The sequence below is a fragment of the Serinus canaria genome, chromosome 4A (genome assembly GCF_022539315.1).
Source record: "Serinus canaria isolate serCan28SL12 chromosome 4A, serCan2020, whole genome shotgun sequence".
NCBI classification, from domain to species: Eukaryota; Metazoa; Chordata; class Aves; order Passeriformes; family Fringillidae; genus Serinus; species Serinus canaria.
In genome coordinates, this window is record NC_066318.1 from 17,128,400 (window position 1) to 17,150,986 (window position 22,587).

Below are 22,587 nucleotides of genomic sequence, written 5' to 3' on the forward strand. Positions count from 1 at the left end.
GGCAGGGTTTTTTTTTTGTTTGTTTTCCTTTTTGTACATTAAATGCCATGTTGAAGAGGGCACTCCTTTTGTTCCACGAGTTGTCTGGAATCTGATCCTCCCATGGATATTCCATAGTAGTAGGTGAATATTACATATATATTCACTTGTATGTGTGTGTTTGTATATATGTATATGTATATATATTTACATACTCCTAGGTGTGTGCTGAGGGAATTGAAGGCAATACCAAGCTATTGTGTGTGCACAGGACAGGACAGTGCTACAAGGTCCCAGGATGGGTCAGGAGGGGAGGCACCGCCGTGGGTCCATCTGGTGCCACCTCCCTGCTCCAGCAGAGCCGTCCCAGAGCACAGGGCACAGGATCGTGTCCAGACAGCTCTGGAATATCCCCAGGGAGGAGACCCCACAGCCTCTCTACTCCCTCCCCAGGGCTGGGCACTGCCCAGGGATGTTCTTCCTCATGTCCAGCTGAAACTTCCCGAGCATTAGCTCCGCCGATGCCATTGCTGGGTCCCCGGAGTAGAGCCTGGCGCATGCTCTGACACCTCCTTTTAGATATTTATGGATGAGCCGTCTCCTCCCTGGCTGCTGAGCCCCAGTTCCCTCAGCCTTTCCCTCTGGAGCCATCACCTCGGCAGCCCCGGGGGTGCTGCTCTGCGGAGCCCGGAGCGGCCCACAGCGCCCCAGGTGTGCCCACAGGGCTGAGCAGAGGGGCAGCACCACGTCCCCGCTGTCCCCAGCACACAGAGCCGGCACGGGCGGGCTGTGAGGGGACAGCGCGGCCGGAGCAAAGCACCCTCAGCCGGGCTCGGCACGGGCGGGCTGTGAGGGGACAGGGCGGCCGAAGCAAAGCTCCCTCAGCCGGGCTCGGCACGGGCGGGCTGTGAGGGGACAGCGCGGCCGGAGCAAAGCACCCTCAGCCGGGCTCGGCACGGGCGGGCTGTGAGGGGACAGGGCGGCCGAAGCAAAGCTCCCTCAGCCGGGCTCGGCACGGGCGGGCTGTGAGGGGACAGGGCGGCCGAAGCAAAGCTCCCTCAGCCGGGCTCGGCACGGGCGGGCTGTGAGGGGACAGGGCGGCCGGAGCAAAGCTCCCTCAGCCGGGCTCGGCACGGGCGGGCTGTGAGGGGACAGGGCGGCCGAAGCAAAGCTCCCTCAGCCGGGCTCGGCACGGGCGGGCTGTGAGGGGACAGGGCGGCCGAAGCAAAGCTCCCTCAGCCGGGCTCGGCACGGGCGGGCTGTGTGGGGACAGCGCGCCGAAGCAAAGCTCTTTCAGCCGGGCTCGGCACGGGCGGGCTGTGTGGGGACAGCGCGCCGAAGCAAAGCTCTTTCAGCCGGGCTCGGCACGGGCGGGCTGTGTGGGGACAGCGCGGCCGGAGCGCCGCTCCCTCAGCCCGAGCGTCACTGCCCGCCCGCCCCCGCCAGGGGGCGCTGCTGCTCGCAGGCCGCTCAGCCGAGCGCCGAGCGCGCCGGCCCCGGGCCAGCCCGCGCAGCCGCGCGCCGATGCGCGGCGCTGAGGGCGGCGGGATGGCGCTGTGGCGGGGGCTGCGCTGCTGCCGCCGCGCCTTCGCCTGGCTGCCCGTGCTGCTCATCGCGCTGCTCCTGCTCTGGTCCTACTACGCGTACGTCTGCGAGCTCTGCCTCGGTGAGCGCCGCCCGCGCCCAGCGGGACCCCCCGCTCCGGGCCGCGCCTCGGCGCCGCCGCGCCCCCCGCGGAGCGGCGGGCGGGGGGCGCGGCGGGCCGGGGGGGCTTCGGCCGTTCCCCTTCTCCTTCTCCTCTTCCTTTTTCCCTTCTCCTTCTCCTCCTTCTCCTCTTCCTCTTTCCCTCCTCCTCCTCTTCCTCGCCTTCTCCCCTTTCTCCTCATCCTCTCTTCCTCCTCCTCCTCCTCTTCCTCCCGCGTCCGCGGTGTGAGCGGGGCCCCGCGCCCGCCCCGGTGTCCCGAGGCTCCGATCCGGCAGCGATCGGTGCACAGGGACAAACACTTCAGTACAACTCGAGTCCTGCTCGGGATCAATGGGGGGTTTAGGGCGTGCTGCCCTGCTTTCCACCGGGTTTGTGCCCGGCCGGGCTGGGTGCGGGCTCTGGGTGCTGTCTGTCAGTCGTGGGCCCTTGTTCTGTGTGTTCTGGGTGGCGTTTGAGAGGGCTGGGACAGCGATCCCGCCGTGAAAGGCGGCGTTGTTGTGATTTGATAACGTCCAGATGTGATTTATGAGCTAAACAGTAACAAACATCAGTCCGTGCCCTGCCTTACAATCGTTTTTTGTTTATATTCTGAAAAGGAAAGAAATAAGTTACATGGGATCACGCTCAGGCGTGGAGTTGTTACAGTAGCATGGAAAGCACTTCATTATTGAAGAGGAAGTTTTATGCTGGCTAGTAATTGTATATTTAATGTAACAATTTAACTGTATGGTAAATTGCAAACTTTCTTGGTTTTGTTATCTCTGGTTTGGTGTGCTATTAGAAAAAGGAGTTGTCAGCTCTGGTGGAGAGGAGAGCTGGAAGTTTGAATTTGTGAAATTGTGAGAAGGAGCTGTGACTCCTCAGGACAGAGTAAGGCAGACAAACGAAACCAGAGGTCCCAGAAAGGATAGTTTGAGATGTTCCTGGGGCAGGAGCTGCCTTCTGGTGCTGCACAGCAAACTTAAATCAGGTGTTTGTTAGGGTTGGCAGTGTAGTGAGACCTGCTGGTTTTTTCTCCATGGGAGCTAGAATGAAATGCAGCTTCTTTGGTCTGTTTTAATCAGCAGCTTGGCAAAGCCCCCAAACACTTCATCACATTTATCCCATCTCTGAGACTGTGGGCTGTTTCTTTCAAGAATTCACATAGGATGATATCCCTGAGGTGCCTGGAACTGTCATTAAAACATGTGACAAAAAATGTTTTCCTGAAACGCTGTCAGTCTTCTGAGATGTGCTCTGCAAACTCAGAGATACTGAACAGGGGCTGATCCCAAGTCTCAGTGCAGCTGCTGGAGGAGACTCAGGTGGTTTGAGTGAGGTTTGGGTTGGGGCTGTGCTGCTCTGCAAGTGCTGGTTCAGCTGGCAGAAGCTCAGCTTGCTGTGGAGAATCACAGCTTAAATTCATTCATTTGCCCACACCCACCTGGGTTTTTTACCCTGTTTCTCTCTCATCTCTTTTATTTGTGTGTGGAGGAGTTTATCTATGCAGAAGTTGAAATGATTGAATTATTTCAGGATTTGAGCATGAACTGTTGGCCTGTTACTTGCCAAGCAGGATGTTGTCTCTCTCCACGTTTCTAACCCAGCAAGGCTTGCTGAGCTGGCTGCCTCTTCTCAGCTGCTGGGAGCTGTAAATAGCGAATGCTTTGTCTGGAATCTTGGTTTGCATTTTCAGCTGGAGCACTGGAAGTGCTGTGGGGTTGATGTCTGGGAGGCATCTCCTGATGCTGGCTTTGAGCTCTCAGTGCTGGGGTGGCCAGTGAGTCACAGGAGGAGGCCTCAGTTCTTGTTTGGCTGGTGGCTGCTGCCACGGTGACCGCAATGATCCTCCACAGAACCTTTTGTATCATTGTGTTTGTGCTCTTGTCTCAGGTAAATCCTTAGCCAGGCCCTGCTGCAGGTGTGGTCAGGAGGGAGCCAGGCAGTGCTTGTGAAAAGCTCATCATAGCTTGATTGGCAGCAAACCAAAGGAAAAGCTAAAGTTTTTCAAGTAGCCTTGTTTACCTGAAATTGAGTGGGCAAAGACACAGCAAAGATTCAGTTTCTTTTTTCATCTACATTGCGGTGTGGCACAGAGCTTTGTTTTCCAAGCAATGCTCTAATCAAAATGGCACAGAACTCCCTGTTTTCAGTTCAAGAAAGCTGTCCTTGTGTCTTCTGTTAAACTTGTGTGCTGGATGGATTTTCCAGTAGTCACTACAAGAAGGCATTGTGCAATGCACCTTTTGCTGCTTGCTCAGAGGGCTTCTGTTAGTAGGGGCTTTTCTCTCATTATGGTGGAGTAAGAAGGGCTTGTAAAATTTCTGCTGATAGGTGTAAAAACAATGAAGTCACTGCAGTTGCTGACTTGGCCAAAGCTGAGAAATTTATAACTTTTTAATCCTGCTGATGCAGAAACGCTTTGGGACAGTGCTTCCAGTGGAGGGTCAAGACCATTTGGAGACCAGGAGACAGTAGCTGCAAGTATGTGGTAAATGCAGAGATAGAGGTGCTAGAGGAGCCCTGATGATCTTCTCACTGTCACCAGAGGATTGCTTTTATCATATTTCTAATGCAAAATATACAGAATATATTTTATAAGCAGGGAAAAGACAGCACAAGTAAAAGTGAGTGAACATCTTGCTGTGGGTGTGTGCGTGAGTGAAGAGATGTTATGGATGCTTTTGGTTTGATGCTGAGCTGTGGGCTCTCTCTTTGCCTCTTGAATTTGAACATTTTTCTTAAAATGGCTGTATTTCACACAGAAATGTTAATTGTCACAAACTTCTCTGGATTCACATTTCCTCTGTGGACACATGTTTTGTTTATTTTTTTCCAGTGACTGTGACCAACCCTGTGGAGAAAGGTATGTGTGATAATTTATTATTTGCCATGCAACCCTCGTGTAGAAGGATTCACAAATGTTCTGGCTGAAATATCAGAAATATTTGCTGTCATTTTTTTAAAGGTACATCCTCTTTCAGTGTTTCCTTCCTGTAGCTGCACCCTCCTGAGGTGCTCAGCATGCTGCACCTCCTGGGTGCACTGGGAAATGCTCTGTCTAGTCACAGTCTGGGCAGAGCATGGAAAGGCTCTGATCCCTCTGACTCTTTCAGGAAGAGCTCTGTGTGTCTGTGCACACCCACACCCCTTTTCTCCCTTTCCCTTTCACATTTCCAGAGCTGATTTTACAAGCCAGACAGAAAATACTAGTTCCTATCTGCAGCCCACCTGGCTTTTTTTGCTGTTCTGTTTGATCTTTCAGTGAAAGCTATTTTTGATAAGTTTTCTCTCTCAGTTCTGGTGCCCACTAACAGATCCTGAGTCACGGCACAGTAGGATTGCTCAAGGACACTCTTGAGACTGGTGTATTGGTGGTGGTAATGGCCATCTTCTAAGAGTAAGGAGTCAGTGGCTACTTTAATATTTTTCTCCTTCTTTCTGGAGGTGCTTTGGATGCTTTTGGCTTATCCAGGTGTTCTCTTGGTGACTTTCTTCTTCAGGGCTTATGAAGGACAGGAGTAGGTAGGTGTAGTGTAAGCTGTTCCATGAAAAGCAGTGCCAGCTGACATTTAAAGATCCTCCAGATTGCTGCATCCAATAAATTCTCTTTCCTCTATAGAGCAGTTCTGATGTTTGAAATTTCTACAGAGAAACTGCAGAAAGCAGGATGTTAATGACTACTCTGCAGAAGAAAGTTAATTGTTGCCTAATCTGTTAGTGCATCTCCAGGTCAGCTTCCTCTAATGTGCTGCTAGGTTGATCAACAAAATTAAACCTGTTGAAAGATTTATCTCCCTCCATATTAATTAAAAATGGCTCAGCTCCACCTGTAGTGTGAGGATAACATCTCAAACCAGCTTGGAGCATGAGAATGACTTAGCTGTGAATCACAGCTCCTTCCCACAGTCCATCACATCCTTGTGAGATGTGTCCCATCATTTGCTGTCTCATTAGAAAGTCTCACTGATGCATTTGGCCTCTTTTACCAATTTTCACACAGGAAAAGAAGTGTTTTGACATAGTTAAGGTGTTTGAATTTTAGATTTCTCTTTCCAATTAGTTATTTTAATCCTATTTTCTAGAATTTGAAGCTTAAATGAAATGGGGAAAAGAGATTGTTATTGCAATGAAATGATGTGTTTAAATAAAACTATCTTGTAACTTTGATAATGTCTTAATGAGTTGAGTGTTAAAGAAATGGCAAATAGTCTGTGCAGCTGAAGGACTGCTCCTTTGGCTCCCTGTCCATGGAATGCCTGCTAATGCCAAAGGCTCTGGAATCAGGTTTGCATGTTGAACTGGCTGCTCTGACTTGGGCTGGTTTGCAATTCTCCCTCAGTAATCACAAGCCCTATTTTGCTCAATTTGAGGGAAGTTTTCCTGATTTATTGTATCAATTGTGGCAAATGTAAAAGATGTTTAATAAGAAATTTGGCTTTTTCTGGTGATGTTAAGCTTATATTATTTCTCTGTGCTCTCACAAGAAGAGCATGGTGCAGGGTGGGCAGTGCACACTCTGCTTCCCCCTGCTTGTAGTAGCAACTGAACCCCAATACTGGGAGGTGCAAAATTCACCTTTACACTGCTCAGCACCAGCCAGTTCTTCTGGGCTTGTGCCTGGGGTGTGGGGAAGAGACAGGAATCCTGTCATTCCCAGGGATATGGGGTTGTCACTTGCCCTGTGGGACAATTCTCTGACAGCTCCATCTTCCTCTCTCACGGAATGGGATCAGGTCTGAGATTGGTCACTCCTGAGCTCTGGGGTGCTGCTGACCCTCAGCCATAGCATTTAACGACTGCAATAATGGGTAGCACTGGATGGACATCTGTCATTTCCTTTCTTCTTTTTTTTTTTTTGACATTGTCGTGAAAAATTTGAATCATGCCCATTGTGGATGAAACCTTTGCTTAAGAAGTCATTACTCTGTTTCTGTTTTTTTCTTTTCTTGTTTTATTTTTAGTGGCCTATCTTGTAGTATTCCATATTCTCTTTGTGCTCTTTGTGTGGACATATTGGAAGTCTGTTTTCACTCTCCCAATACAACCAGGCAAAAAGGTAAGAGAGCCAACACCTTTCATTCCTTGCAAAACAAAAGCACAGATGTTAAAGAGAACTCAAACATCCTTCAGTCTAGTTGATAGGAGGAGGAGAGTCAGAGGCAAATGTGTCTTAATTATTTTCAACCAAATATTTACTTTGTCATGTTGCTTGGATAACTAGATTTACAACTTTTTTTCACATTTTGTTTTACCTCTTTAGGAAATACTTATAAACACTCAGATTGAGGCAACAGAATTAGGTCAATATTTGTGTGGCACTCCAAATATACTCAGCCTTGCTCTGGAATGTAAATTCATAAATAGCAACTAATCCCAGTTTTAAAAATTTAAAAATCTAAAGGTTCTTGCTCACTAGAGAGGTGCTGAATGTGTTAGAAAGGTGAGTAATGGTGCTAATCTAGGGCAGCAATAGGAGCAATTCTAGCAAGTTGTTTTATGAGCCTAATTTCACTTTTTCATTTCTTATTGCTGCGTCTCTCAGTATTCTGGCTCTCCAGCACTCACTACCTCCCTTTGTCTTCTTAACAACCGTATTTGCCCATGGCATTAATCTTAGGAGCAGGAGGTAAAAACGTTTCCAAGTTCAGCTGTGTTTGAAAGGCTCCGTGCTGCCCGTGCTGAGTGCTCCTCTGGTGCCCTCTGCTTGCAGTTCCACATGTCCTACGCTGACCAGGAGCGCTACGAGAACGAGGAGAGGCCCGAGGTGCAGCGGCAGATCCTCGCCGAGATCGCCAGGAAGCTGCCGGTGTACACGAGGACAGGGAATGGAGGTCAGCCCAGCACAGAGCCCAGACCCACCCACTCACACCCTAGCAGCACAGGCTGGCAGCCAGAGCATCCTGCTGTCCAGCAGCATTCCCAGGCACCCACTGACTCCTGGTCTCCCTTGCTCATAAGAAAAACAAAAAAAGCCTTGAGCCCTCTAATTCAGTGCAGTTCCAGGTGCTGCCTTTGAGAAACAAGATGTTACCCTTTGGATTTACAGTCCAAAACCCCACATGTGCTGTCTGTATTTAGAAATGGCAATAGAATAATCAAACCTGTCAGAATTTTTACTTAAAATGGAGTCTGGCTTAGGGATGCAGCACATACTTCTGTGACCAGTTTTCTGGACTGTGTTCAGTGATTAAATGCCTGCTGCACTCCCCTCACAGCTTTAAGAAATCTGTGTTCATATTGGAGGCTCTGACCTACTCGTTTCTGTCAGGCAAGCCAAAGAATTTTGAAGCAGAGAAATGGAATAAATAGGGAATTGTCAAAACAAAGTGTAGGTAGTCTGAGTAAATGTGGATGCAAGTGTGCAGCTTTGGTTTGTCACTTTTGAGCTGGGTGTATGAGTTAGAGCAGGTTTGAGATAGATGTTAGGAAGGAATTCCTTCCTGTGAGGGTGGTGAGGCCCTGGCTCAGGTTCACAGAGGAGTTGTGGCTGCCCCTGGATCCCTCTTAGTGTCCAAGGCCAGGCTGGAAAGGGCTTGGAGCAACCTGGGACAGTGGGAGGTGTCCCTGCCATGGCAGGGGATGGAATGAGATGAGCCTTAGAGTTCCTGCCAGCCGAAGCATTCCATGGCTCTATGATTTTATGCTTTCACTCATTGTTGCCCCATCTGCAAGTCTCCATCAGCATTATGAGTGTTGCTTACCTGATTGTGACCTACAGCAAACACCAGGTCACCTGCTGAAGTGATAGAGGAAATAAAAAGATTAGTTAGGGAATTAGCACAGTGTCAACTAACACGTGAAAAAAAAGCGCTTTTCCATTGGTTTGTGTCAATTTGTCTCTGATTGCAGGGATTCGGTTCTGTGACAGATGCCAGCTGATCAAACCTGACCGTTGTCACCACTGCTCTGTTTGTGCCATGTAAGTCATGGGTTGTCCTTCACCCAAGTACAGTCACCACAAGGTTTTGGGAGTGGGCTGCTCCTTCATGTGTATTTTTACACAAAAAGGTTCCCCAGGGTCTCTGTTCCAGCTGCAGCCAGCAGTGCTCTAGGGCAGAAATCATTCTCGTGTCTCTATCTACACAAGGACCAAGGACATTGGTTGATCTTCAAACACTAAGAAATGTTCCATCATAAAATTATATCTACCTTAAAAAACTTAGAGACAGCATCATTTTGAGCATCTATTGTGTAGAAAGCTCACAAAAATCAAAGTTTTGCTGTTGATCTACAGTTGGTAATGAAGTACCAATTAAAAGTCTTCCATTTTTCTTTTTTATTCTTTTGCAGGTGTGTGCTAAAAATGGATCATCACTGTCCATGGTATGTCCTAGATAACTGGTTTGTGGTTTTCTGAAAGGAAAGGCTACTTAGATATATTTCTGTATGCCTCTCATGTCTGTATGCCTCTCACATTTTAGGCCATCCATCTCTTTAGTTTGAGAAACTTATAAAATAATTGCACTTTGAAATTGCCTGAAATTAAATTTTAACAAATCATTCATGTTCGCTCCATAACCCATGTGTAAAAATGCTATAATATTGATAAAATTTAAACCCCAACTGCTAATTCACTCATTAACTATTATTCAAATTTGAAAGGAACTCCAGCTTAGCCTTTCCTTTGGGCTCTCTCAGTGTTTCAGCTGCACTTGGGGTGATTCTAATAACAACATTTGCACATGGATTGTTTCTGGACTGATGATGGTCAGAGACAGTCTGTGCAGAAAGCTGCATGGAATAATTGAGCTTGACACCTTTCAGAATTCCTGCCACTACATTTCTTAAACTCCTCCTTTTGTTTCTTAAAAAAAAGGAAGATTTAAGAATTCAGAAACAACACAAACATTTCCCTACCTGGACCTTCCTGGTGATCAAAATTGTAGAGGATTTTCCAAAGCTGAGTTCTGACACAAACAGCCACTGGGTTTTTTGTACATCCCCGTGTTCCTTTCTGGAGTTGCCCTGTGCGTGGAGAATTCTAACGAGCTGTGGGGTTAACTGGGCTGGGTGTAACCAAACAGGCAGGGGTGAGGTGGCTCCTGAGGTTTGCAAAGGAATAAAGTAGCACAGAACTCCCAGCTCTGATTGCCTTGGCAGACAAGAGCCAGCCAGGAGGAACGAGCTGCTGCCTCTGTGACCCATTTACCTGTGGTGCCAACCTTAAACCAATGCCAAAGATCTGAACTGTGCTTCTCCTGGGCCCTCAGGAAGGGTTGGAGGGAAAAGCAGAGCCATCAGCTCTGTTCCCTCTCGGCCACTAAGGGGAGCTGCTGTTGGCAAATTCGGTTGTGTGATCCAGGGGTTTCAAACCCCCCAAAACTGGTTCGTGCTCTTTGTGTTTCAACCACTGTGTGCTGCACCAATGCTGATTTCAACTTTGCTTTTGTCCTCCAGGGTGAATAACTGCATTGGATTTTCTAACTACAAATTCTTTCTACTGTTCTTAGCCTATTCTTTGTTGTATTGCTTGTATATTGCTGCAACAGTCTTCAAGTATTTCATTAAGTATTGGACAGTAAGTCATGAAATCCGGTTCCTTTTTCATCTCCTGTCAGTCTCGTGGGCTTCAGTGACTCTCGGTGCTCTGTTGATCTCAGGCAGTGGAGGGGCTGCATTTTCCTGGGAGGTGTTTCCTGGGCCCTTTGGGAGTCCACCTCCTGTTAGAGGTCCAAAATGCACAGAGCAAGCAGCCTTCAGGAATTTCAGTCAGTAGATTAATTTCTGGCAGAAGGATCTATCCCTTCCCTGTCCCAGTGTTTGTATGGGTGTCCCTTGGAAAGTTTGGCATTGATGTGTAAGGTCCTGGCAATGGTTTGTACATATTTGCTGAAAAGAAAAAAAGGGGTCCAAAAACCTTGTTCATTTTCTAACCCCCATAGGCCCAGTGACCCAAAGGAGGCTTTTATTCAGTAACTGCTGATTGCTTCTATGCAAGCAAGGCCAGCTGACAGCTCCAGTAAGACCCTGGCCCTTGGTCTCTATTTCTGTCCCCTCTGCTCAGTAATTGTGTATGTTTGTGTTTAAGTACCTTTGCTGTGCACTAATTGTTCCCCACACTCAGCAAGGCACAGCCCTGAGCCTGGGAGGTCCCCAGAGCCTGCCTGTGTCCCTGCTGGGCACCTCTGGCACCTGGCTCTTCTGCTGTAGAAGGAAAGGAGCCTTTCTTCTGCTTGGAATGTCCCACTTGGCTTTTAACCCTTCCCCATCCGTCTGTGCTCAGTTCTAACATTCCCCAGTAGCTGCAGATATGGAGGGCAGGTTTCTCTGGGCTTACCTTGAGCAAGGTGCAGAATTTTAATGTATGCACAGGATAGTCAGCAGAACTTAAACAGGGCTTCAAGAGCTTCTGCCTGCTCATTTCCCACAGGCACAGGGTGCTCCTCATGCCCAGGTGTCTCACCTGGGCAGCTGTGGTGGGCTGGCTCAGAGCCATAGCAAGGGTTAATGACACCCCCCACTCTTTGTGCTGTGGTACAGGAGGGGAAATGAACCACATTCATTTCTTTATCTCTTTCTGCTTTATCTAGTAATATTCACTTTTGTCTGTAAAAGTCTGAGAACTCCCAATAGAGTTTTAGAATTCTATTTCTAATTACAAATAATTTCCATCTTTAATTTGTTCCCATCACTTGTTCTGTGTTGCTTTCCTTTCCAGGGTGAGCTGACCAATGGACGCTCCAAATTTCACATCCTTTTCCTTCTCTTTGTGGCAATCATGTTCTTTGTGAGCCTCATGTTTCTGTTTGGCTACCACTGCTGGCTGGTCAGCAGGAACAGATCCACTCTGGGTAAGGCTCTTCTGTCTCTTCCTTCTAGTAAGACACACCAAAGGTGCTGTAAGAAGGAAAAGAGAGAAGAAAAAAGGCATTTGTTCTATTTCTGTACATTCCTGCTGGTTTATGAGGGGAGGAAGATTTAAGATCTTGGTACAAGCTGCAGAAATCTGTCACTGCAAATGAGCTGCATTTATTAGCTGGTGTGACAAAAGCTTTGTTAGGGAAACCAGAGCCTTAAAGTGTTGAAGTTCAATTATAAAAGTGTTATGCATATGTAAAACTGCATTTGCTGTGAAATGAGTGCAGCTTTTCAGGAATAATGGTTTGTTATGCTCCTGTGCTGGGGTGCACCCCAATCAGCTCGGTGAGCTTGGGAAACACAGTGTCCATCTTTACTGATAAAGGCAAAGAAGTTGTGACTGTAAAATCAAAGAAATTACCATCTAAAATAGTATAATTTTGCCAAAGTTTCTTTGCCTTTCCTCAGATAAATGTTCAACTTTCAAAGCTTTTGGGATAAAGTTTTGTAACAAAACAGACACTATCAAGAGAGAGCAAATATTCTGATTTTATCAAGTTATTTACTTCAAAAGTCATTTCATGGGGCACTGAAGCTCATCTATCCCAAAACATCAGACCTGTGCAGCAGCTGAGAAGAGAGATCAAACTGTTCCTAAGGCACTCAAAGTTCTTCTCTCCTTTCTTTTCTTAATTTTATGCCCCACCAGAACCCAGAGTTTATTTGCATTTGTTTGTCCCTTGTTCATTCTAACATTAACAGATGAGGTGATTTAAATCTGCAGTGCCATTTCTGGAATATGCACTGAACACCAACCTACTTCATCCTGCAGAGTTTTTTACCTAGAAACTTTTACCCTCTGAATTTCACCAAGTCCCCCAGGAAGGTCTTTTAACTCCATTCTCTGGTTGAAACCCGTTGTGGGTTGGTTTGGCTGTTCTCTAGGTTCAGTTGCACATCCAAATTCCTGCCTTCAGCTGGAAAGTCTTTACAGGCTTTGCAAAATGGGAAAAGCATTATTTTGAAACTCTGTAGTGCTGTATCTCAATAATCTGTTAAATCATGTTGTCTTTAGATGGTTACAAGATGCACAACCCTCTTTCAGAGTGTTTCCATTGATTTTCATTTTTTTCCACTGAAATTGCCTCTGTTTGCAGAGGCTTTCTCAGCTCCAGTGTTTCAAAATGGCCCAGATAAAAATGGATTCAATCTTGGCTTTGTGAAGAATCTCCAGCAAGTGTTTGGGGAAGAAAAAAAGCTCTGGTTGCTGCCTATTGCCTCTAGGTAAGTAACCCTGCTAAAAGCTAAAGTGCTAAAAGCTGATGTAATTACAGTTTTTCACATTTTGTGTACAGGCTTAGGAAAGTGGAGGTTTTATGTGTCTTTCAGCAAGAGTGAGGCCATTTTCTGTTGGGTGTCAGGCAAACACAAGTGAGATTTCTGCCCTGAAGAATCTCTGGGATAAATTGGTAACATTTATACCCATTTGCTTAGTTTTTATAACTGTTTTCCTTAGTTCCCCTGTCACTTCTAACTGCCCACAAGTTAATTTTTCCAGGGCTTTTGTTCTGTATTCAAATTACTTGATCCAATTAGCACATTTACCTTCTGCTAAAAATTACTTGATTCCAGGCCACAAGTTTCAGCTTTTGTACTCCAGAGACCTTGAAGAAATTAAGAACCAAAATGCAAAATAAACACGGTGCCTTTCAAAGCTTTAGGATGATTTTCAGTAAACATGGGAAATACTGGCAACAGAAAACTTTGCAGAAAAAGTATAGAGAAATTGTCATCTTTTAGAGTCACTTGCTGCTTTTGCAGTGTCCCTCTGTCCCTTTTCCATGCAGCCAGGGGGATGGACATTTCTTCCCAATGAGAACCTTGAGTGAAGCTCGGAACCCTCTCCTGACAAATGAGGAGCAGTGGGAAGAGGATGGAATAGATGAAGAGCCTCAGGGTAAGGAATTAGTGAAATTAGTTGTCCTGACCTACAGTGGCCAATAAATGAACTATAAGAGCTAATCAAATAAAACAACTGTGTTGGTTAAGTCCCTGAGCAGCTGGGACTTGATTAATGAGCACAGACTAAAAATAAGCTCTGCTTTGGAAACAACTCTTTCTTTTTTAAATATTCTTTCTTTTCTTAATAACTTTCTACTTCAGGTGAATGAACTTAAAAGATGTTTCAAGAGGTAGACAGAGTGAAACAAACTGAGAGCATTTATATGTAAATGTTGCTGCATGCAGCCCAGTTATTAGGGATGTAAAGTGGTGCCTGCAAGGAGGAGAATATTTAGATTTTTAAAGTGTATTTATCCTGTGACAGTGTGTGAAATCAGGCATGCAAACACCTGAGTTCAGGGATGCATTTAGGAAGCTGCTTTATACTTTGTCCAGCTTTATTTCCAGAGTAAATTTACCTCCTCTCCCTGTTGGGTTCTATACTTACACAAGATAACACAAATGAGTTTTAAATCCAACAAAATTGGCTTTAAAATAGCAAACTATGGCATTTCTGTGAATTTTTAAATGATTTTTCAATGTGATGCTTAAAATAACTCCTTTAGGAATGAGTCAGAGCTTCTTCCAATTTTTACAACCTTTAAATTCTCTGTATAAATAATTGGTTCTTCCAAATGAAAACAGTGGCAGTGAGGTGGTTTCTGGCTAGATCAGACCCCAGACTATGGCCTGGAGCTTATATGAGGTCTCCCAGTTTATGGTGCTTATAAAATAACTGACATTTCCAGGCAGATGAACTGGATGAACTGTGGGTCCTTTCAACTGAAATATTCAAATTCTCTCTTACACAACAGAGGTAAACCAGTAAAAATGTCTAACCAGAAAGACCTGAAATGTTCCATTAAAACTCCAAGACCTTTATTTGTCTTTGTGGGTTTAAAGCTTGTGACTTGGTTATGAAATAAATAAAGCCAATAATAGAGTAATCTCAGTTAAAAACAGCTGCTCAGTTCTCTCTGACAAGTGGTTGTCTATTTTTGTTTGTAATTATCCTTAAAAACACAATCCCATGCTTAGTGAAAAATGTATTCTCAGTGAGAAAATCAGATTTATTTGCCTCTAACTGCTTTAGTTCTTACAGGTTCTGGTGAAGCCTCATCCCTTGCCATAGAAAGGGAGACATAGCAGTGTGAAAACACAGAGGTGTAAAGCTGGATCAGAAAGGTCAGTGTTTCTTTCTTTATTTCCCTCAAAACCACTGCTCTGCGGGGAGTGGGGAGGTGATGTTGAAAAGGTTTGGGCTTTAGCAGAAAAATGTTTCTCCAGCTTGCCCAGAAATCCCTTATTCAGGGGCCCTGAAGGGAAGCAGAGGCTCTCAGAGACCCTGGGCTGGGTGTGGCATAGGTGACACCAGAGCCACCAGCACTCTGTGAGGTGGGGGGGACACCAACCCTGCAGCTCCTCTGGAAAACATGGCAGGAACAACCCCTGCACTGACTTGGACAGTGGCAAGATGGAAATTCTGGGATCTGTGGGAGGTGTGGGAAGGTGCAGGTGAGGTGTTAAACTGAAGCTGAGCACAGCCAAGTTGCAGCTGGGGACACAAGGAAGTGCCCTGTAATGTCATATCAGCTGTCACTCTTCTCCAGGCTTTCTCTCCCCCTGGGAAATGTGGGTCCCACAAGAGCTGACACCAGCTGAGGCAGGTGCTGCTTCCAGAACATTCCCTGCTCTGCCTTGGAGAACAGGGGAGATGCCCCATACACATCCTGCTCCAGGAGCTGCAGGCAGTGAGGAGGGCACAGTGTCCTGCTGTCCCAGAGGAATGGAACTGACCAGATTCCAGCAGCATCCTCTGCTGTCCCACTGGCAGGAGGTGGAATTGCCAGGTGGGCTTTGCCACTCTCAGTTCCAAGGCAGGCAGCAGCTGGGGTGAGGCAGACACTGCAATCCCTGCCTGGCTGCCCTGGCAGACTGGGCCCCTCCACACTGCTGTCAGTGGGCTGCTGGCACAGTGTAGGAGTCTACCTTGTTCCACTTAGAAAAACCCCAGAGTGTTTTTCTGTCAGCAGTGAGGGCTGCATCCTGCCATCCCACCAGGGCAGACAAAATCAGCATTTTCCTGTTGTTCTTCATGGCTTTAAAATGGCTCCCAAAGCCCAGGTCAGCCCTCAATCCCTCATAACAGCAGTGCTATGGTTGCACATTTGTATTTCTTTAAATTTCAGCTTCCCTCTCAGGAGCCAACATCCCTTCTCTTGGCAAGGACTTCAGTTTTGAGGGGCAGAAAACAGGTGGATCTTCAAGATGAGAAAACATCCTGAAGTATTGTCTGATGGGAATCTGCATTCCAGAGCGCTTCTCCAGGAATCCTGCTGTCCAGATGTCCCAAGGCTTTATAAATTCAAGTTACAGAGTTAACAGAACAATTTTACAGAGTGATTGTGGCCAATCTTCTTTGGCCTGCTCTCTTTATTTTATAAATACTATATATTTTTTATTCCAAATAGGTACAAATGTTGATGCGAGTGCGTTTCTGAAGGCCTTTTCATTTTGCAAACATCAGGGATTCGAGCTCTTGAAATTCTTCCAAGCCATAATATTCTTGGGGATGGTTATTTATTTTGAGGCTGATTCTCCAACCTTCTCTGACAAGTGGCATTTTCTCATGTATTTAAATTCTGAGTGAGTTCAGCTCAATGCAAGACAGACCCAGTTAAATCTGGCACTAAATTGGTAGCTGAATGGAAGTGTTAAAAGCAAAAGTGCTGAACATGCTCATGTACATGTGCAGCTGTGAGTGAAAATAAAATATTCACATTGCCAGTATCAAGATTCAAGAATATTGTGGCCATAGATTTTTTAAAAAACATTTTTAGGGGGTGGTGTTATTTTCCTTGAGTTTGGGTTATAGTGCTTTTGCATCCTACTTAGAGGCTTCTAAAATGCAAAAGGGAACTTCAGACAGTCCAGTTTGCATTAATTCCTAGGGTTACAATATCATCTCATTCCTGGATCAGTGTTTGATGGAGATTTGTGTGTTCATGGAGGCAGAAAGGAAGATGTGAATTTGAAATGTGCACTAAAAGTTTGGCTCCAAGAGTCATGTTTGGAGTTACACTCCACAGGGGTGGCTTGAACCCCAAAATGCTGAAGACACAATTGGTATATTGAATTTTTTCAGACTTCTTCCCAGCTCAGTGCACTGACTGGCTTCAGGGGTTTCTGCACTAAGAGGTGATCAGATTTGTTTCTGCATTTTGCTGCATTTACAGTCAAAGAGGTGTATCCCTGATGTTGTTCTGGGGAATGGAACTGAGACTTGGCTGGCTGGATTATGGATTTTTTCTAGACCTGAGTCCTTTTTTTAAACTGCATGATTCAGCCCAGTCCATCATTCTTGTTTGAATTAGGTGCATGCTAAAGTGTTGATCTCTAAGATCATTTAGTACCATTTTGTATCCCATTTTTGTGTTTGTTGATCAGCCCACTGGTGTTGGCAGTGACTACAGGAGCAGCTGTGCATGACAGGAGAAAGGAGCTGCTGAGTGAGTTTGGTGATGGAGGCTTTGCCTACAGACTAAACCCCTTCTTCCTCTGTTCCTCTGCTTCTGCCGCCACAGGGAGTGTGTGTGTGAGCCAGGAGAGCCTTGCAGAGGTTCCTGCCCTAGGAGGAGGTGTTTCACTCCTGGCTGATCCGTGCCCTGTGGGCAGGACTTTGTCCCTCAGCCTCTGCAGTTTGTGTGGAGCAAGCAGTGCTGACCTCCCTGGGGTCTCTCACTGCTGAATTTGGTTGTGAGGGGCCAAGGTGGGCTGGCCCAGGCTCCTGTGGGTTTGTGTCTCTCCTCAGGGTGGCCCTGAACACTGAAAATGTTCCTGCTTCAGCCACCTGAGCCCCATCTGTTGAGGGGCTCTGTCACCAAATGGCTGCTGAGTGCTGGAAGGGTTTTTCCTGTCAATCTAAAGCTGCATTTCTCATGTAAATCTGGTGTTGGACCTTGTGCTGTGTGTGAGGCAAGGTGGCAGCTGAATTAATCCCCTCATTCCTGGCAAAATGTGCTCTGAGGGGGAGCTTGAGAGGTTGATGGCAGCTAAACACAGCCAGAATTTAGCACCTACAGAGGTATTACTTGTGCCTTTAAAAACTTTAAAGTCCTTGTATAGAAAACCAGGAAGGTGATTTGGTGACTTTGTTTCATCCTGCCAGCTGAAGTGTATTTTTGCAGAGATTGTGTGGATTTAGAGGAGTTTTCTGAGCAGGTTCTTGTGCCCTTCCTGGTCACAGCCCTGCCATTATTTGAGTTGTTTCTGTACCAGGCAGCAGCAGCAGAGCTGTGCAGGAGCTCCCCTGCCTCCTCCTGCTGCTGCACTGCTCATTAGAGAGTACACAAAATCAGGGTTTGTCTTCTCATACTAAGGCAGATATCTTTATGATGGCACAGGCACCAAGCTCAGATTGAGAAAGGGTTTTAAATGTTTCCAAGTAACTTTTATTCAGTCACTTTTCTTGTAATTAATTATGATCACCTCTTCCCTTTCCTTCAAAGCAGCTCAGCCTCCTGTGGTTGGAACAAACTCTTGTTAGAACAACACAAAGTTTATCACTTCAGAGCCACTTCTCAATATCCACACATCAGATGCTGAAAGCTTAATGAAATGTGAAACAAACCCAAAAGTTGTGTAAAATGAGGCAGAACAAAATGGGAAAAACCCACATGTCTGAGTGAGCAGCTCCATTTTATTCCCTTCTGCTCACTTAAGGTGATATCCTTATTTTACCCCTGGCCTTTGTCCTTTTTATGCTGAGTAAATGCACTGGAAAACAAAAGTTCCTCAGGCTGCTGTGGTCACTCTGCAGGTGACAAAAGAGAGAATATTCAGCTCAGTGTGTGATAGGTTTTTTTAACCTGCAAATGGCTCTTCAGGGGTTACCCACTGCAGCACCTCCTTTGTTTTCCATGCCCTGATCCTCATCCAGAGGCTCTCCACCATCATCACTGACTGTAAGGGCTGTATCATCAAAGCTGTCTCCTACCTGCCCTGCCTGCACCCTCCATCCCAGCATCCCAGGAGTGGGATTGATCCCCCCAGTCCCATCAACACCAAGGACACTGCAGCTCTGGGAGCTGGCCAGTGACTCCAGCTCATCCTGTGTGTATCTCACACAGCCTGTGCTGGTGGCCCAGCATTCCAGGTACACCCTGAGCCCTCCATGTGCCAAAGTGTCCCCACTGGGATTGCCACCAGTGTCACTGTCACCCTCTGGGTGTGTGCTGTAGGTGCAGCTCCATTCAGGGAACCTGGAGAATTAAGGTTTGAGTCTCAGATCTGGTGCTGCTGTCAGTGTGGCTGTAGGGGCTGCTGAAGGTGTTCCACTCCAGCCTGGAGCAGTGTGGAGGTAGCAAGGGAACTGCCCCAACCCCCTCCAGGGGCTGCTTCCTCTGCTTAGCACTGGACCTGCACTACAGCCCTCTCAGCTATGAGCAGCTCTTCCAAGTGATGTCACCACGGGAAAAGAGGGAACTCTTGTTGGGCTTTACTGTGATGCCTCCATTGTTATCCCTCTGCTCCTGGGTTCATCCTCTAAAATAACTGACCACTAACAGCCACCTCCTCACCTCCCCCCTTCTCTCCCATTTCCATTCAGGTACAAAAGCCCAGACAGAGCATCATACTGATGTTTCTCTGTGTGCAATTGTCCTAAGTCCAGCCCTGGGCCAGCAAGTCCTGCCCAAGGAACCTGGACTTGTGCAACCCTCACTGCACTGCCAGGTTTCTCTTGCTGATTGGAAGGTTTGGAGTAGAATGATTTTGTTTTCCTTCAAGCAAGGAGCACTTCTGTATGTTTGAGGAGGCTGTACCCATTGTGTGTGGGGTGCAGTCCCTGGTGAGAATCAGGAAGCTTCCAAATCACACTATGCAATGAATGTTTGCTTCCTGGGACAGACAGGAATGGATTCAGCAAAATCCACACCAGCTGCAGCTCTGTAGTTCTAGATGCTGGTCTGGACTGAAAGCACAACTTGATGCATAAAGTCTGTCATGTGACATGAATGTAAAATGTAAAGGGGGGGAGAAATTACTATTTTCCCCTGAATTTAGCTATGAAGAATGATGTACTGAGCAGTTACTCTGTGCAGATCTGAGGCACTCGTGGAAGGGTTTAATTAGCAGGGGAAGGAGCCACTGCTGACCTTGTTTATTAAGCCAGAACTAATTAACTCAAAAGGGTCATGTTTTCATTTCAGTGACTCCTGTGGTACAGATTTCTGAAATGGATCCATAGTACTTGAAAATACCTCAATTCTATTGATTTTTTTTTTTCCAATTCTATCAGCTTCTGCTTTATTACAGAACACTTGCAAACCTAAACTCATCCTGAACAGATCAGATCACTCAGATAACTGAAGGTGTTTGCATGGCAGAGGGGCTCTGGTCTGGCAGATCCTGCATGGGCTCTTCCTGCCCCGTGCTGCATTCCCTGCCCTGGTCACAAACACTGAGCTCACACCCACTGCTGCAGGGTTTTAGTCTCTTGTTCTTTTTCCATCCCACTTTGAGTCTTCCCTCTTCCTCCTGAACATACAGTTAAATATTTTCAGCTTTGAGCTGCTTTGTGCTGGTTTTTTGGATACTGTGAAGGTGAGTAGGTGTCATTTTATGCAGTTTTGTGCCATGTATTTTATTTGTAATTAATCTCTGTTTGTCAGGTATTGGTTTGTGGTTCCCATCATCAGGCCCAGCTGGCTTTGCTTAGAGCAGGATCCCAGTTCCTGCATTTTCTTTCCTAAAAGCCTCATTTCTTCATTCTCCAGCTTCCATTTGGGATGTAAACCTTGTGAAATAAAATGTAAGTTTACATTTCAAATACAAGCCTGTAAGTTGCTCATGCCTGCATGCTCCTTACAATACTATTTTTTTCTGTATGAGGTTTTAAGATTTACAGCAGCATTTGTAAAACTTTAGTGGGTAACAGCCATTGTTAAAAAAAATAAGGAATTATGCTGAGGGGGGAAAAAACCACAACCCCAAAAAAATCCAACAAAAAGGTCAAAGGGATCATCTCTGCTTCTTATTCCAGCTGTGCTTGAAAAGAAATGCCTGCTTGCATGCAGTGCTGTCAGACAGCCCTGGGACATGCAGGTAGCTCACCTGACAGCTTCCCTGATGTTTCAGCACTTCCTTGAGTTAAACCTTGGACTAAACCCCATGGGAAGCCTAAAACCCAACAAAATCAACCTCCCCCTCTCCTTTCTAACCTGGGGAAGGTGTGTGCTCCCTTCTCAGCACTTTCCTCTGTAAGTGAAACAGAAGCCCAAAGTGAAAGTGTTGGTGTATTATTCCCCCACCTTTTTCTGGAGAATCTGGGAGCCTCCAGGATGTGTCCCAGAACTCTCTTGGCATCTGGAACTCTGCTGCTGTCATGAACTGCTGGGCTGGTGCAGGTGACCTTCCCTGGGAGGGACAGGGCTGTGCCTGAGAGCTGGGCTGAGGAGGTGGAACTGTTCTGATAGAACTCCATCCTTCTTTGGAATTAACTACACTATGGAATGGCTTCCTGCTGTACTCATGGAGCTACTCCAGAGTGAATCCAAATCCCCTGCTGGAGCAGGGAACTTTGGGTTAGGAACACAGAAGTAGGAAAGGTCTTGTTATTTTATAAATTTATAATCTGCCTGCTCAGATGGCTGCTCCTCATCTGCAAATGCTGTTTGTGGTGCAAATGGGCCCCTCAAAGATAGAAGTGAGCTAAATGTCAGGCTCAGAGAATGGCAGAGCCGTGGTGTTGTCAATGGATCAGGAAGGTTTAGCTTCCTCCAGAAAAGCCAGGGGGTTTCACACACTGGAAAATGAGGCTGGAGCAGAATCCCACTGCAGGGGCTGCTGGGGGTCAGGGGAGCCCTTTGGGAGCTCCCTCTGGGGCAGGATCAGCACCTCCATTCCCATGGAGCTGACAGAACTGGGACACAGCAGCCACCCCCTGAGTGGGAACTGCATCCAGCTGCTGCTTAGGAGCCCAGCATGGCCAGCGGCTGGCAGGTGTTCAGTCAGAACTGGGGGCTTAATACACATCCCTCCCCCTAATTCAATGGGAAGTAATTCTTTTGCAAGGAATGTCACACCAGGATTGCTGCCCACCTTTGGGGTGTTGTGTTCAGGACTTTAATGCTGCTGCTGCTGGCATTGAGACTTTTGATATCAAATGGGTTTTTACAAAAGCCTTGGATACTCATTTTTACTGTCAGACCAATGCTCTGACTATGCTGATGCTCTGTGGAGTTTCACTGGCATTTTCCAAGTGTTTGTACAGTTTCTACAGCTGAATATCCTGTATGTTCTGCTTTGTTGTTTTTTATTATGGTTTATACTGCACTGCAGGCAAGGACTGCATTAAAACCATTTTTGGCTAATTCATTAGACTTGTGAATGGTTATTTCCTATGCTCAGGCTGAACATTCCCTCTCTGGAAGTGTTACACAACTTTAATTCATTGGAATTACTGCTTGGAACAGGGAAGGTTCTTTATCTGTGACAAAAAGATTCATGGTGTGAGCAGCCCAGACCTCAGCACTCCACTCACCTGATGAGAGGTAAGGACACTACTTGAGACAACATTCCCTAATCCTGCAATTGTAGCACATGGAGATATTTTAAAATAATAATGGTTTCTATTGTATTCATTAATTTCCCCAAAGTTACAGGAAGGGGAGGTGCTGGCCAGCTGGGTATGGTATGTTTGATGCCAGGGCATTTAAAGAAAGAAGGGATCTGGCTGCAGACTGATGTTTAATGTGACCCAAACGAGTGCCCTGAGGCTTTGGAAAGGCTGCTAAGCCCTGAGGGCCACGCTTGTCTTCTGGCTCTGGTGCTCTGTGAACAGGACTAGAAATTGAGTTCCAGCTTTTTGCTGCAGTTTTCTGTCAGTTAAAGGGTTGGTGAGACTGATCCAGCCACAAGTTTTGTCTCATAGAATGCCCAAGTTCTGTATGGGTAGAATTTCCTAGCCAATGCTGCTCCCACCCCCAGTTCCCAACCTTTGCTGCAACAGGAATCTTCTTGATTCAGGAGCCCTGAGCAAGACAACCAAGGGTGTTTCACTATTTGAGAATAATGTTTGCAGAGCAAAATTCCAAGAGTTGTATCTTTTATACCAGCCAAAG

The 22,587-nt window shown here is 46.4% G+C and overlaps 1 protein-coding gene across 4 annotated transcripts; it reads left to right on the top strand.

Moving 5' to 3' along the window:
- Window positions 1-1,503: 1,503 nt before the first annotated feature.
- On the top strand, window positions 1,504-21,841 carry ZDHHC15 (zinc finger DHHC-type palmitoyltransferase 15). Of its 4 annotated transcripts, none has more exons than XM_030228764.2 (12): window positions 1,504-1,645; window positions 4,503-4,529; window positions 6,628-6,722; window positions 7,377-7,497; window positions 8,516-8,585; window positions 8,957-8,989; window positions 10,064-10,184; window positions 11,325-11,457; window positions 12,622-12,748; window positions 13,312-13,421; window positions 14,568-14,650; window positions 15,655-21,841. In XM_030228764.2, the coding sequence occupies exons 1-11, from the start codon at window positions 1,504-1,506 to the stop codon at window positions 14,609-14,611; spliced, it is 1,023 nt and encodes a 340-aa protein (XP_030084624.2). In that variant the 3' UTR covers window positions 14,612-14,650; window positions 15,655-21,841. The 4 variants fall into 4 exon arrangements, 3 of the variants coding, with proteins under 3 accessions (XP_030084624.2, XP_050830340.1, XP_050830341.1); XM_050974383.1 differs by having other exon boundaries at window positions 1,509-1,645; window positions 7,284-7,497; window positions 14,559-14,650; XM_050974384.1 differs by having other exon boundaries at window positions 1,509-1,645; window positions 7,284-7,497.
- The last annotated feature ends 746 nt before the right edge of the window (window positions 21,842-22,587 follow it).

Bases quoted from the DNA above. Each gene is read 5' to 3' on its own strand.
- ZDHHC15 (XM_050974383.1), top strand. From the start codon at position 1,528: ATGGCGCTGTGGCGGGGGCTGCGCTGCTGCCGCCGCGCCTTCGCCTGG. The intron at 6,723-7,283 runs GTAAGAGAGCCA...CATTAATCTTAG, and splicing joins CAATACAACCAGGCAAAAAG to GAGCAGGAGGTAAAAACGTT. The intron at 13,422-14,558 runs GTAAGGAATTAG...TAACTGCTTTAG, and splicing joins AATAGATGAAGAGCCTCAGG to TTCTTACAGGTTCTGGTGAA.